The 17,017-nt window shown below is 33.2% G+C and overlaps 1 protein-coding gene across 5 annotated transcripts in view; it reads left to right on the top strand.

The window, feature by feature from the left end:
- Positions 1-17,017, top strand: part of rabgap1l (RAB GTPase activating protein 1-like) — a 118,465-nt gene that overhangs the window by 94,641 nt on the left and 6,807 nt on the right. For 2 of the 5 annotated variants that reach the window (XM_051094142.1, XM_051094144.1), the window contains 5 exons: positions 2,169-2,297; positions 13,516-13,608; positions 16,458-16,568; positions 16,640-16,744; positions 16,838-16,921. In XM_051094142.1, coding sequence (XP_050950099.1) covers positions 2,169-2,297; positions 13,516-13,608; positions 16,458-16,568; positions 16,640-16,744; positions 16,838-16,921 — 522 coding nt within the window. Of the gene's footprint in view, positions 1-2,168; positions 2,298-5,393; positions 7,060-13,515; positions 13,609-13,678; positions 14,253-16,457; positions 16,569-16,639; positions 16,745-16,837; positions 16,922-17,017 lie in introns of those variants that run through there. The other 3 variants (XM_051094146.1, XM_051094143.1, XM_051094147.1) reach the window with 3 other exon arrangements.

Here is a 17,017-nt window from a genome sequence, read left to right as displayed (position 1 = left end):
CAGTTTTGTTTCACAGTGTCTTTTTAATGTAACAGTATCAGGAGGAGATTTTTGTTTATTTACTTTAATAATACTTTAATTTGTTATGTTGTGTATATAAACACAAAATAGATATATTTTTAAAATAATTTCTAATTTATTTGTTGAATCATTTATTTCTTTAATACCTTAAGTTCGCCTGCAGCATACAAATTATTTTGTTTATGTTTATTTGATTTTATTGGTAGTGCTTTGATGCCTTAAGTACACTTGCAGCATACAAATTATTTTTTTATGTGTTTTCAATTATTAATATTATTTTTCTATATTTACTTTATTTTGTTGATAATGCTTTGATGCCTTAAGTACACTTGCAGCATACAAATTATTCTTTTTTATGTTTTCTATTATTATTATTATTATTATTTTTGTATATTTACTTTATTTTGTTGATGATGCTTTGCCTTAAGTACACTTGCAGCATACAAATTATTCTTTTTTTAATGTGTTTTCAATGATATATTTAGTTTTTTGGTTGTATATTTATTTTATTTTATTGATAGTACTTTGATGCCTTAAGTTCACTTGCAGCATACAAATTATTTGTTTGGTTTTCAATGGGTTTTCAATTATTTATTTATTTTTTTGTTTATTTTATTTTATTGATAGTACTTTGATGCCTTAAGTTCCCTTGCAGCATACAAATTATTCTTTTTTAATGTATTTTCAATTATTTATTTACTTATTTATTTTTTTGTATTTGTTTAATAGTGCTTTGATGCCCTAATTCACTTGTACAATACAAGCTATTTTTTATTTTTAATGTTTTATTTAATTCAGTGCTTTAATACCCTAAGTTCACTTGCAGCATACAAGTTATTTATTTGATTTTAAAGTTTTTTTTATTATTACTATTTAATATTGGTTTGATGCCTGGAGGTCACATAACTATTATTTTTTTAAATGTACTTACTTACTTAAATACGTTATTTATTTAGTTATTTAGCTATTTAGTTATTTATTTAAGTTGATTTGCAGCATATAAACTATTTTTATTTAACTTTTATTTATTTATTTTTTATTTATTTATTTATTTATTTAATGCCTTAAGTGCACTTGTGGCAAGCAAATTATTATTTTTATTTTTTTAAATATATTTATTTATTTATTTATTTATGTATTAAAAATCCTTTGATGCCTTAGATTTATTTGCAGCATACAAACTATTCTTTTCAATTAATTACTTTATATATGTATTTATTTATTTATTTAGTGCCTTAAATTTAACTTTGTTTTTATATATTTATTTATTAAAAATGCTTTAACGCCTTAGATTTACTTGCAGCATGCAAACATTTTTTTAAATTTTTATGTTTTTTTTTTTTTTTTTTTTTTTTATGTATTTATTTATTTAATGTCTTAAATTGAATTGCTGCATACACTACTGTTTTGACTTTTTTTATATTTTTATAGATTTATTTGTTTCATTTATTCATTCATGTATTTATTCATTCTTTTGTTCAAGTTCAATTGTGGCATACAAACTATTATTTTTATTTTTTAAAATGGTTTATATATTTATTATTTTTTAAATGCTTTGTCTTAGGTTTACTTGGAGCATACAAACTATTCTTTAGTTTTTTGTGTTTTCGTTTAATTAATCTCCTAAATTCAGTTATTTATATATTTGTTTCATTATTTTTTTTTTGTCTTTGATTCATATATATATATATATATATATATATATATATATATATATATATATATATATATTTATTTATTTAATTTTATTTTTTTTTTTGCAAAGTGCAGATTAACATTTGCCATATATTGGTGTGTGTATATATATATACACCATTTCTAAGGAAGTACTAATATATATATATATATATATATATATATATATATATATATATATATATATATATATATATATATATATATATATATATATATATATGATGTTGTACTGTGCAAATCTTACTTTCACTCTTGTTATCACTGGATATTTGGTTTTTAATATCTGATTTATTAGCATCTGTAAAATGTTGTGTGGCTTTGTCAGGTTCACAAGAGGCCAGTGCAAACATGAATGAGGAAAATAATCACCTGGCAAAGTTCCTCCTCAGGCAGTTTGTCACTTCACTGAAATAACCCTAAACCAGTTCTGTTTTTCTGTTTGCATGCAGACCTCCAAGGAAGACCTGCTTCAAGCTGACTTTGAGGGTGCACTGAAATTTTTCCGGGTCCAGCTCCCAAAACGTTACAGGGCGGCAGAGAACGCTCGGCGCCTGATGGAGCAAGCCTGCAATATCAAGGTAAGAAACAACTTCAAACGCTGTTCAAGCACTAACTATTCAAATCACGTGGCTTATAGTGATAAGGTGTGCTTTTGGTCGTCTGATCGCTCGGATTTCTGCCTGACGGATGATGAAATGGGTGGAAACCTACGGACTTATGTTGAAGGAGTTAATTATGTAATCCCAGGTCACTTTAACATTGTTTGAGAAATGTGAAGCACCACACCACAAAGCTAGCATGCAGTTATTCAGAGAATGCAGAGACCTTGTCTTTGTTTCAAGGCTCCATTCGTTAAGTCTCAAGGATAAATACCCACAATTCTCAACCTCAGACCCATTCCACAGGACTCTGACCCATTTTCTGCTGACGTTATTGCCTCTTCCTTACATTCATGCTTTCAAGAGTTTATTTTTGTTGGGGGCGGGGGTTGTTTTATTTGTGATGTTGAGTGTGCATGTTCAGGAAGGAAAGAGGAGTAAAGATCGAAACGATACTGTCTTCATGCCCACCCTCGTGTTTCTCTTTCTCCTCCTCACTGTAAAAGCAGTCTTGCTGTCACTAACAGCAGGATTTCCTGTGCCCCAGTCACCCAGTAAAGCAGTAATTGTATAATGCAGTGTTTAACTAGGGATGACTGTTTGTACGCTATAATTAATTCCTGCATTGAGAATGCTGTGTCAAAATACTGTTGCTAAAGAGTATTTTCTTGGATATGGCTAGTATCCTAGTATGTACTTCTACCGTCTGTGTCTATGCATGCTGGATATTGTGTGAATTATGTATACAGGGTGGGCCATTTACATGGATACATCACACATCAAACTTATTGGGAATTTCACAAGAAAAACAATGGTGTGCTTGGTTTTAACGTAACTTTATTCTTTCATGAGTTATTTACAAGTTTCTGACCACTTATAATGTGCCACAAACAGGACGTTAATATCACCAACCATTCCCATTTTATTAAGGTGTATCCATATAAATGGCCCACCCTGTATATTTAGTGTCTATATTTCTAGTGTCTGCATCTTGACTTTTTTTCAGATACAAACTCGCACTTGCGAGTTATAAAGTCAGAATTGCAGGAAGTTGCAATTCTGAGAAATTTGTTTCTCTGAATTGCGAGTTTATGTCTTGCAACATGCAACTACGAGTTATTATGTCAGAATTGTGAGATATAAACTCACTATTCTGACAACATATTAGTCTTTCCCCCCTCAAAACTGCACTTTGTAACTTGCAATTGTGAGTTTATATGTCACAATTGTGAGAAAAAGTCAAAATTGCAAGAAACAAAGTTGGATGGTAAGATATAAACTCGCAATTGTGAGGAAAAAAGTCAGAATTAAAAGATACAAACTTGAGTTTAGAAGATTTTTTTATCTCGCAATTCTGACTTTCTCTAAATTTTGAGTTTATATCAGGCAATTCTGAGACAGAAGTCAAAAATAACAAGTTTATATCTCGTAGTTCTAAGAAAAAAAAGGTCAGAATTGTAAGATATAAACGCAGTTGCAAGAAAAAAGTCAGAATTATGAGTTAATATCATGCAATTTTGAGAAAAAAGTCAGATTTATGAGTTTATATCATGCAATTTTGAGAAAAAAGTCAGAATTGCAAGAAAAATTGTAGCATTGTAAAATATAAACACTTAATTGCGAGAAGTCAAGTCAGAATTTTGAGAGATAAACTCGCATTCATGAGAAATAAGTCAGAATTCGGATTTATCTCCCAATTCTGATTTAATTTCTCACAATTGTGAGTTTATATCACACAATTCTGTGGGGAAAAAAAAAGTCAGAATTGTGTGTTTATATCATGCAATTCTGAGAAAAAAGTCAGAATTATAAGACATAAAAGTCAGAGGTTCGAGAGAAAAACTCACATTCACAAGAAAAAAAGTCGGAATTGTGAGTTTATATGAAAAGTTATTTCTTGTAATTGTAAGTTTATATCATGCAATTGTGAGTTTATATCACACAAATCTGAGAAAAAAAAAGTCTGAATTGTGAATTTATATCTCGCAATTCTGTCTTTATACCTTGAATTGAGTTTATATCACGCAATTCAGAAAAAAAGGTCCGAACTGTGAGTTCGCAAGTTTATAGAAAAAGGTCAGAATTGTGAGATATAAACTCTTAAGAGAATTGGGAGCTTTTATCTCGTGAGTCTGACTCGCGATTGTGAGTTTGTATCACGCAGTTCTGAGAGAAAAGTCAAAACTGCGAGTTTATATCTCACAATTTTGTGAAAAAAAAAAAAAAAAAAAAAAGTTGCAGTAACCTGTTTTTTTTTATACAAATATACAAATACTTTTAAATTAGTTGTCAGTGATACTGTAAATCCGTTTTAATTATGAGTTTTTTGAAAATGAAAGAAAAATTATTTAAAATGCCAACCACTATCAGCATTTTTTAAAATCTTTTTTTCACAAAAGAATATTTTTTGCATGAGCTGAACATGCAAACATAACAAAACCTCTGCTTTTCAACAAAAAAATCTGTTTTATTCTAGCTTCATGCAGTCGTTTTTTTTTTGTTGTTTTTTTTTTTTGTCAACACTTGAATGTGGGTAATTTTCATCAAAAAAACAACATTTCAAACAAAAAGCTGAGAAAATCGTGTTCTGGTGAAAGACTACGTCTGGATCAGATTCAGAACCGTGATTAAAACATAGATGCAGCTGATCGCTTCCATCAACACATCTAAAGCTTGCAACATCCTATACCACTTCCTGGATCGACATTTCATTTAGTAACGTTGGCCAATTTTGATTTATATGTTGTTTAATGCTTTTATTTTACAAATGCATCTTTTGCTGCATGAACACCATTGAAAACACAGAAAGCCAGTCAGTGGCAGGGAAAGAGTTAAACACCGTTCAGATGTTTCCATGTCAGTTATCAAAATATGCTGCCATCATAAAAATAATAGTCCTTATTTTACATGAATTTTTTTTTTTTTTTTTTTTAAGTATGACCCAACTACATTTTTTGAAAGATTGATTTATATACTGTGTATTTGTTTTAAGTAAAACAGTGCTATTTCTGTGCTATTTTAGCTCTGAGACTGGTCAGTCAACCATGCATTTGGCAGAATTTAGGACCCAGCTAGAGAGAAATGAGAAACCAGAGAGGGAGTTGCACTCTCTGTGGGAAACCAGCACCTGAGTGAGGTGATGTAACAGGTGCATTCACCAAGTCCACAAAACGCCAGCAGTTTCGTTTTACGCCAGAGTCATGTGTCTGTAGGATCATTTTTTGTTTTTCCTTTGCAAGGCATTTCCAACTCCCTTCCACACCCACCTCCATGCACCCTTGATCCACGTCTCTTCCACACCCTTACGAGAAGGATGGGTTTATACCTGCAACATATACCTTCATTCGGACTACACTGTGATTCGCTCAAACCTGATGTTTTTGTTCCTTTATATGGACGACCATAAGCGCGAGCCGCTAGATCCTCTGACTTTGCAACTGAATTTCTCAACATCACACCAATTGGCATTTTGCCCACCTAAATGTGTTATGCATCGTCGCTGCTCCCAGCATGTGTGTTGACCACGCCTCGTTGACGTCCGTGTGCATATGTGTACTTAGTCACACTTTCCTCTTTATCTTCTGCAAACAAAAGTGAAAGACAGACAGGAGAGCAGATCAATGAGGCGTTTCATCCAAGTGGGCGAATAAAGACGTTCAGACTGCCATTCAACCTCAGAAGTGATATTTTTATCCTCATCCTTTGCTGGTTTCTAGAAGATTCTGCCTTTGGGATGTCGAGTGGATGTGTTTTATGAGACGGGAGGGAGGAGACTATGTAGCAAGGACAGGAAGCCTTGTTGCCGTATCTCCATATCAGACCTGGATGCCACACACACAGAGACCGTGAAGCTGTGCACAGATTACTTCAGCCGTTTCCAATCTCAGCTGTCGTTCCTTTTCGAAACGGTGAATTTAAAGAGGATCAAGTCGCCGGGTAATAAGCTTACTGGGTGATGGAATTCACAAGCACCTGCTTGCCGTAGGAACTTCCCTCTCGGCGGATTACGAGCCGAATTTTAAATTTCACATCCTCTTGATATTGAAAGAGGACTTAATCGAAAGGAGACGTGGAGAACTTCGACCGCATGCCATCTCGAGTGTGGATGTTTGCGTTTGGATACTTATTAAACCAGGAACAAACCCGCTATATTTCTCTCGGGAGGAAAAACGAGGCCTGATGAGAAGATAAAACAAGAACCCCCAGGGAATCAGAAGACCCCGTTGTGGTTTGTCTGACAAACCCAAATTTCCCCTGCCTCTTCAACCTTTTCCGCTTGTCTCGCTCTTTATGTTTCCAATGGTAACCCGTGAGACCATAAGAGTCGTTACTTACGCAACGAAGCATAGAGCTTTGTCTCTTTGGAGGAGTTGAGGATACATGATCTTTGGAAGACAAAACCAGGTGTCTGTGTTTGAGAGAGAAAGAGAGAAAGAGTGTTTCTCTATGGTCCATCCCGCCTGCAATTTATTTCCCGCCTCAAGGGGCCGGCTCTCATCCGTGAAGAAACTTGTCTACTGGTCCCGGTCTCGGCAGACTTGTCAGCTCTCTCCTCCTCCTTCTCCCTCCCTCTCTCGTTTCTCAAAGCTCACCTGCCTCGCTGGGTGCTCCGCGCAGAAACTTTGCCAAGATGATGCAGGAAGTGTCGATAACGGTGGCTTACGACGCGCATGTTATCAACCAGATAAACGAGGAGGATTTCTTCGCCAATCTGGTGGCGGATTCTAAACCCAAACCGGTGGTGAGTCTCTCTCAAAGGTCTGTTTTTACCTTCAGAAACTGACAAGAACACGATCTAGTCTCGTCGTACGGAGCTTGTTTGTTTGAGGCTTTCTGCTCTGTGAGAAATGTCCTGTAATGAAATTACAAGGCTGTGCAATTTTCCCCATTATGTCCTTATTTTAAGGAATGCCTACTATGTGTGTGATGAACGTGGTGTTTAGGAGCAAGCGATTGGTTGTCAACCTAATGCAGTTTTGCATGTTATGACTTTTTTTCCCTGTCAAGTAGATGTTTTGAATACTCAGATGAGCCTAGTGACCTGAATATTCAAACATTGTCCGGTCAAATGCAGTGGTTTAACAAAATTAAGCTTTGCCGTTTTTACTTAGTAACAAGTGCTTGTTATAAATAGAATACTGTGGCTGTTTTTAGTTGTGAAAGATGGTTTCATTTTGTGTACATTCGAATAGTGCTGTTAATGTCAACGTGAATGGAAAATGACAGTCAGCCAGTCATTCATACCTGTGTAGGTGTTTTGTGTGTATACAGAAACGTCATTTACACCAACAGCGTTTGTTGAGGTTAAACTTACCGGATGAACTTTCCATGTGTTTGTGACTGTGAGTGTCAAACCGTATGAACAGTTGTGCTGAGAGCTTGACTTCCATGTCAGTTGTGCCATTTCAGTGTGTCATTTTGTGGTCTGTGGCTACGCAGCACATCCGGACTGAGCGCTCGTTTAACATCTCTTCATCTAATGATGCCTGGCCACTTATCTGCGCCGCTCACTGTCAGATTAATATGCTGATGCTTATTTGTTTTTAGTCGTCCTTTCTTCTGTGAAACTCCAACCCTAACCTAAAGTATTAAACTATGCATTTCATTTGGCATATGATAGTGATTCACAGATGAGCAGTAAAATGGACTTTAAGAGATATTGGACTTTTAGCAATCAACCAGAACCTTCTAAAAACCACCCAGAACACCATAACATCTGCCTATGAACCATACAGATCCCCCCAACAACCACCTAGAAATCAAAAAAAAAGAAAGAAAAACATTTTCTGCCTAGCAACTATAGGGATCCCCCTAACAACCACCCAGAAATCAGAACGGAAAAAAACAAAACAGATTTCCTTTGCCACACCCGAAACACCATAACAACTGCTTAACAGCCACCTAATAACCAACCAAAACATCATGGAAACTACCTAGCAATCATACAGATCTCCTTAGCAACCACCCAAAAATTCAAAAACACTCAGTTCCCTTTAGGAACCACCTCAAACATCATAGCAACTGCCTAGCAACCATACAAGTCACCCTAGAAACCTCCAATAATTCAAAAACACTCAGTTCCCATTAGGAACCACCTCAAACATCATAGCAACTGCCTAGCAACCATACAAGTCACCCTAGAAACCTCCAAAAATTCAAAAACACTCAGTTCCCATTAGGAACCACCTCAAACATCATAGCAACTGCATAGCAACCATACAGATCTTCATAGAAACCATCCAAAACTCAAAAACAATCAGATTCCCTTTAGGAACAACCCCTGAACATCATAGCAACTGACTAGCAACCATACAGAACTCAAAAATCACCCAGACACCCCAAGCCAACCACCTTACCTCCACCTAGAATATCATAGCAACCACCTAGCAATACCGATCTCCTTAGCACCTACCCAAAACACAAAAACAGCCAGATCCCCTTAGGAACCACCTCAAAAATCACAGCAGCTGCCTAGCAACTATAAAGATTTGCCTAGCGACCAACTAAAACTCAAAAACAGCCAGATAGCCTTAGGAACCACTTCAAACATTATAGTAACTGCCTAGCAACCATGCAAATTACCCTAGAAACCTCCAAAAATTCAAAAACAGTCAGATACCCTTAGGAACCACCTCAAGCACCATAGCAACTGCCTAGCAACCATAGACATCTCCTCAGCAGCCACCCAAAACTCAAAAACAGCCAGATCCCCCTAAGGAACCATCTCAAAAATCATAGCAACTGCCTAACAACCATACAGAACTCAAAATCATCCAAATACCCTTAGCCAACCACCTAGAACATCATAGCAACCGCCTAACAACCATACTGATCTCCCTAGCAGCCACCCAAAACTCAAAAACAATCAGATCCCCTAAGGAACCACCTCAAACATCATAGCAACTGCCTAACAACCATACAGAACTCAAAACCACCTAGATCCTCTGAGCAACCACATAACAACCATCCAGAAGACCATAGCAACTGTTTAGTAACCATACATATCTCCCTAGCAACCACCCAAAACTCCAAAAAACACCCAGATCCCCTAAGGAACCACTCCCAACATCATAGAAACTGCCTAACAACCATACGCAACTCAAAATCACCTAGATCCCCTGAGCAACCACCTAACAACCATCCAGAACACCACAACAACTGCCTAACAACCATATACATCAACTTAGCAACCACCAAAAACTCAAAAAACACCCAGAACTCACAAACCACCCAGAATAAGGTAGCATCTGCCTAGCGACCACCCATATCCCCCTAGGAACCACCCTGAACATTATAGCAACTGCCTAGCAACCATATACATCAACCTAGCAACCACCCAAAACTCAAAAAACACCCAGAACAATGTAGCATCTGCCTAGCAACCACCCATATCCCCCTAGCAACCACCCTGAACACCATAGCAACTCCCAAGCAACCATATACATTACTCCAGCAACCACCCCAAACTTAAAAAACACCCAGTACTCACAAACCACCCAGAACAATATATCATCTGCCTAGTGACCACCCATATCCCCCTAGCAACCACCCTGAACACCATAGCAACTGCCTAGCAACCATATACATTACCCTATCAACCACCCAAAACTCAAAAAACACCCAGAACAATGTAGCATCTGCCTAGCAACCACCCATATCCCCCTAGCAACCACCCTGAACACCATAGAAACTGCCTAACAACCATGTACATTACCCTAGCAACCACCCCAAACTTAAAAAACACCCAGTCCTCACAAACCACCCAGAACAATATATCATCTGCCTAGTGACCACCGATATCCCCCTAACAACCACCCTGAACACCATAGCAACTGCCTAGCAACCATATACATGAACCTAGCAACCACTCAAAACTCAAAAAAACACCCAGAACAATGTAGCATCTGCCTAGCAACCACCATATCCCCTAGAAACCATGCAAAGCAACTTAACAACCACCTAGCAACTATATTCCCTTTCTTTTCTTTCCCTGTCCTGATATGATCAACTGTTTCCTTCTCCGTGTTCACTGTGTTCTACAGAGTTTGTATCATGTTCACATTCCTCGAACAGCACAACGAGCACTTTGTGCTGCTGTAGAAAGGCAAAGGTGGCTGTTTGAAGCCTTTTTTTTTTGCGTAAAGGAGAAGTCCGCTTACCCAAGCACAAGCTTTTGCCTTGTCATCGTTACAACTGCTTTCGCAAAAACAAGCCTCCAGTGCCACTGTGGCTTCAGTGATAACAGTATGACGGTTTCTCGCTCCGTTGACCCTCATCCTGAGGTCAGAGGTCAAACACACTGAATGACACTCAACAATGAGCTGCTGTTCAGAGTTACAGATAAGAAAAGACTCCTTTTGTGTTTGTAAGAGCGGAAACACAACCTGGGAGACTTGAAATGGCTTTCTCAAGTGGGAACATTGTTGATGTGCTTTACTTTTCACAAGCATGTTGTGTTGAAACCCCAAACGGCCGTTTGTTTGGCTTCAAAACGCTGAGTTGGTTTGATGGTAAACGTTTCTGCTTTGTGTGTGAGCGGTTTCAAACTCAAACGAAGAAGCTAATTATGAAAGGCTTTAAGAAGGCTGATCCCAGACCTGCTGAATGAAGACTGTAATAAACAAAGTCTCCTGCACTAAACCCGGATGAAGAGATCCCCTCAGGACCGGCTTGACTGAGCGCGCTCCACCCTCGGAGACTCCACGCTAACTCCGGCTGTGCTGTCATAACAACGGACACAAGTGCTGCGCTTTGAAACGCTCCTGGGTTTTGCTTTTTTTGTTGTTGTTAAGGAAGTTTAGGAAGGGCTTGTGGATTTGAAGCTTATAGCGCTGCACAGTGTTGTTTGTCATTTATTATCTTACCAGAAATGTGGAAAAATTTTTGTATGTGTATGTTTGTATTTATCATGACATAATAAAACAAAAAAAATAGTTATATTATATACATTTTTTGATATACTGTAAATCATTTTTCATTATGAAAATTATGATCATTAAAGAAAAAATAATATAAAAAGTATGTTAATAAAAAATAATATAAAAATATTATATTTTAAAAAAAAATGTTTTTACACGTGATAATATATATGATTTGTACTTTTAACTTAATTTTGTTAATAGTGGTGAATAGCGGAATAATAGAATATGTATTATTTTACATAATTACATATTACATAATTACATATATACATAATTTTGTATATTTTTATTCTGTATATGCAATGTTATATTCAGAAGTTCACTAACATTATAATATATTTCTAATATAAATAATTATTTTGTATATAATGTCAGTATAAGACATTTTGATTTTGCTTTTATTTTTACATATTTTAAAAAATACAATAATAATTGTAATATGTTGTGCTGTTCTAACTGCTCATTAAATATAGTTTTTAATAAATGTAAGATTTTATACTATATAATATTATAGTTTTTATACAATTTTATATTCAAAAATGTATATTTGTGACTAAAATTGTAATGTAAATCTAATGTAATTTTTTTGTGTATAATATCAGTATAAAACATTGGGTTTTTTACTTATTTTAAAAATTATAATTATAATATTTTGTAGTGAGCTAACTGTTCATTAAATATACATTTTAATACATTTAACATTTTGTTTATTATTACATATTTATTCTTATTTTTTATTTTATACTATTAAAAATATATATTTATATTTTTATACAATTTTATGATCAAAATGTATATTTGTAGCTAACTTTGTAATATAAAGAATTTTGTATATAATATCAGTATAAAACATTTAGAATTTTTTATTTTTACTTTTTCTGAAAATTATAACTGTAATATGTTGTAATCTTCTAAGTTTTCATTAAATATAAATTAAGACATTTAACATATTTTATATTACATAGTGATATAATATAATTATATTGTATACAATTTTATATTCCAAAATATATTGATACAATTTTGTATCTATCTATCTATCTATCTATCTATATCTATATCTATATCTATATCTATATATATATATATATATATATATATATATAATTATTTTGTATAAAATATCAGTATAAAACATTTATTTTTATATTTTTGGGAAATTAATAAATTTTAATATCATGTAATGTTCTAACTGTTCATTAAATATATTTGTAATACATTTAACATTTTATACTATATAATAATTCTATTTTTATACAATTTTACATTCAAAAGTTTGTAACTAAAACTGTAATATAAATAATTATTTTGTATATAATATCAGTATAAAACATTTTGATTTTGTTTTTAATTTTACGTTTTGAAACAATTGTAATATTATGTAGTAATGTTCTGTTTATATACATTTTAATAGATTTAACATTATATTTTATACTGCATAATATAATTATATTTGCATACAATTTTATAATAAAAAATAAATGTGTAACTAACATTGTAGAATAATATAATAATTTTGTATATAATATTAGTATAAAGGATTTTGATTTGTTTTTTTTTTTTCTCACATATTTTGAAAAATTATAATCATAATTGTAATTTGTTGTAATGTTGTAACTGTTCAGTAAATATAAATTTGAATACATTTAACATTTATGCTATATAATAATATTATATTTTTATAAATTTTAATTCAAAAATGTGTATTTGTGACTAACATTGTAAAATGTTGAACTAACACTGTAAATGTTAAATGTATTAAATTTGAATACATGTAACATATCTATACTATATAATATTATATTTTTTATAGAATTTTATATTCAAAAAATTATATTTGTAACTAATATTGTAAAATAATTATTTATTTTGTATATCAATATAAAGCATTTTGTTTTTCGTTTTACATACTTTGAAAATTACAATTATAATTGTAATAGGTTGTATTGTTCATTAAATATACATTTTAATGCATTTAACATAATTTGCTTATACGTTTTTGTCGAGTAATGTCCTAATCATTTGTAAAATGTATAATATATGTAATGGTTAATTTTGTGTGAATAAAATGTTTGTTTATTTTTTATGTATTTTTTAAATAATAAATAAATAAATATTTGCCATTGGTGTTTTAAGGAAGGGGGGTGCTTCTGACTTTTATTTTTTTTATTTATTTATTTATTTTTATAAAGCATGAGCATAATGACTTTGCATTCTTGCTGTATCTGCTGGTGGACATTTAAAACCTCATCTCTGCGATGTCCCGTCTTCCTCAGGTGCCGACAAAGAAGCTTAAGAAGTTCGAGAAGGAGTATCAGTCTCTGCGAGAGAGCCAGCTCCAGCAGGAAGACCCCATAGACCGATATCAGGTAAGCAAGAACCTGATTTAGCCCCACCTCCTCCAGTCCTCATCCTCATCTTCATCTCGCTCTGTCTCAGTTCAGGACTGTGTAACGGGCCGCACTGGAAACCACAGACTCTATACACCACAGGCAAAGAACAAAACGCTTATTTTGTACACCTGCTTTTTGATACAAATAATTTATTGTTTGAGCTTGAGGAAGAAGTGATATTTTTAATTTCTAAAATTCTAATTTAAGTGCCTTGTTTATTTTTATGTTAAAAACGCCGATGACAGGCAACTTTTGTGTTTTTAAGCATATTTGAGTCTCATGTTTACATTAACGGAAATGTATTTTATTTAAATGCATCGCATTTATTGAATGTATTATAGTTTTTTATATACTATTTTTAGGTTTATGTTGTTTACATAATAAAATGTGTCATTCTAAACAATCTTTTTTGACATTTGAATGTCTGAAGTTGCAAAGCATGGTGCAATGTTTTGTAACCAAACTATTAAAGGAAGCTCCATTCCTCAGTGGTTTCCTTGCTGTCACTTCCTGTTTACCCTCTCCCTCACTCAATCCGACTAACCAATGAGATTCCCTCACTCACCCATTTAACCAATGAGCTGTGGCGGGGGGTGGAGCATGGTTTGGATGGGAAAGGCCTCTGCGGTTCTTTTGTGGGTGTTGTGTTGACTGTGGTTGGGTCTACGGTGCAGGTAAGCCTTCAGCCCACCAGCGCTCGTCGGCTACTAACCTCTGCCTGCATGTGTGTTCGACTCTCTGATCCATTTGAAATGATCGCCTCCAGCCTTTCTGTCTTACATCAACTGCTGTGCACGATCTAACCAGCGATGTGTGTGTTTGTAAATGGAAGTCAGATGACAGCTTTCCTCTTCCCGATAAGGAAATGCATGTCATGTGAGGCGGTGGGAGACTCCCTGTGACAACGGCTACTTTCTAATCAGACAACGCAGAGTCACACTGCACTTGTTTAGAGTTATTTCTCAAGAGTGGATGTGAAGTACTCGTCATGTGATCTCTAAGTGTCTTTACGTACAGCTCCTAGTGTCAGTGTGCAGCTTTTTTTGGTGTTTCCTGCTTTTATTTGAGGGTGAAGGGGGGTGTCTGACAAATAATGAAGCGTGGGGAACATATTTTATTATGTAATTTAAATTAAATTATTTTCTTGAATATTTAATATACGAACATACATGATTTCATCCCATTTCTGCCAAATTCTGCAGGCCTATTTACCATTTTATGAAATTTTGTGACTATTGTTGTTTTTTTCTATAATTTTCTTTGTATTATTATTATAATATTTTGTTGTATACATTTTTACGATTATCTTTATTTATTGAAATATTAATGTAGCAAGTTTTACTGTTGTTTTTATTAGTATAACAATCTTTTATAATTTTGTTTATACTTGATAGCTTTATTTATTTCATTTTACTATTTATTTTTTTATTTTACTTTGAAAGGAGGTTTTTTTGTATTATTTATTTTCTTTATTTTCTATTATCATCTTTATTTTTTTTTTTAATCTATCAATGATGCATATAAAAATATATACAAGAAAATATTTTACGATTTGTTATTTTCTTTTACAATTTTTTGTTTTCATAATTTCTTTCTTTGTACTTTTACTATTATAATCTTTGACTATTTTATTTTTTTAACCTATCTGTAGTTTTTATTATTATAACAATCTTTTATTATTTTGTTTATTTTATACTGTTGTTAGGTTTGTTTGTTTGCTTATTTGATTATTTATTTAATTTTTTATTATTATTGTTTTAATTTTGTTTTTTGCTGTTATCATGATTTATTACCTTTTTTATTACAGTCTTTTATTGTTTTGGAAGTAGTTTTTTTGTATTATTAGCTTACTTTATTTTCTATTATTATCGATTATTATCTATCAATAATAAGAAAATTTTCTATTTTCATTTACTATTATTACCTTTCTCTATTTCATATTATAATATGAATGTATTATTTGTTTTTGTTTTTTTTATTATTTATTTATACGTTTACTATCATAATTATAACACTTATTTTTTAATTTTCTATTACTACCTGCTATTTTGTTTATTTACCTATCTGTAGTTTTTATTTTTATAATAATCTTTTATTATTGTTTATTTATTTATACTATTGTCAGGTTTATTTATGTATTTTTACTTTATTTGCTGTTACCATAATTATTTACCTATTCATTTTTTGGTACTATAATTACAATCTTTTATTATTTTGGAAGTAGCTTTTTTCTTGTATTATGAGCTTTATTTTCTATTATTATCTTAATTTGTATTATCTATCAATAATAAGAAAGTATTTAACGATTTTCATTTACTATTTCTGCCTTTTTCTATTTCCTATTATTATATTAATGTGTTATTTATATTTTTACTATTGTATTTTTTGACTATTTTAATTTTTCCATTATTATCTTAATTTATTACTTATCTATACTTTTTTCCCTTATTTATTAACTTTAACTTTTTTATGAACTTGTTTTTATAATTTCTTTGTACATTTTTTTTTTTTAATGCTTTCAGTGCTAACAAAAAATAGTTAGGACATAGTGTAAGTGACAGAACATGTAAACTGTCAAAAATATTAAAACGTAATGAAAGAATTTTGTAACATTTTGAGTTGTTGCATTTATGTATTGCGAAACGGTGCCGTTTACACAATCTTGCACTTGCCTAGACATTTGTTATGCTTACATGTAAGTGCTTAGGAAATTTGAGTCTGTAGCTTGTGCAAAGCTGGCCTTGCAGTCTTTCAGTCTCCGTCTGTAAATCTGCACGAGTTCCCTACCATAAGGTCGTAAATGAACTGTTTATGTTTTCCTGCAGAGAGAAAACCGGCGGTTGCAGGAGGCCAGCATGCGTCTAGAGCAGGAGAACGATGATCTTGCCCATGAACTGGTGACCAGCAAGATAGCGCTGAGGAACGACCTGGACCAGGTATTTCTACACTATTTGACACTTTCAGCTTTTGTTTTCACCTTGTGTGTTAATAAGTGTTGCGTTTTCAGGCCGAGGACAAAGCTGATGTTTTAAACAAAGAACTGCTCAACACTAAACAACGGCTGGTGGAGACAGAGGAGGAAAAGAGAAGACAAGAGGAGGAGACGGCACAGGTACGAGGACTGAGGACTCAAAATGAAAATGTCTCTGACGCTCGAATGAACTTCACTGCTCTGAACATGAACAATATCATTGTTGCTTTTCAGCTGAAGGAAGTGTTCAGAAGAGAGCTGGAGAAAGCCGAGTTAGAGATCAAGAAGACCACAGCCATCATAGCAGAGTATAAACAGGTATGTCTGAGTGTCCCATAATAAATCTAGAAATCCCATAATCCCACGTTCACCTCTGGACAAATTAGCTTTATCACTTCTAGATAATATTTAGCT

This window comes from Labeo rohita, chromosome 22 (assembly GCF_022985175.1).
Source record: "Labeo rohita strain BAU-BD-2019 chromosome 22, IGBB_LRoh.1.0, whole genome shotgun sequence".
NCBI classification, from domain to species: domain Eukaryota; kingdom Metazoa; phylum Chordata; class Actinopteri; order Cypriniformes; family Cyprinidae; genus Labeo; species Labeo rohita.
This window is presented reverse-complemented; position numbering and strand designations above follow the sequence as displayed.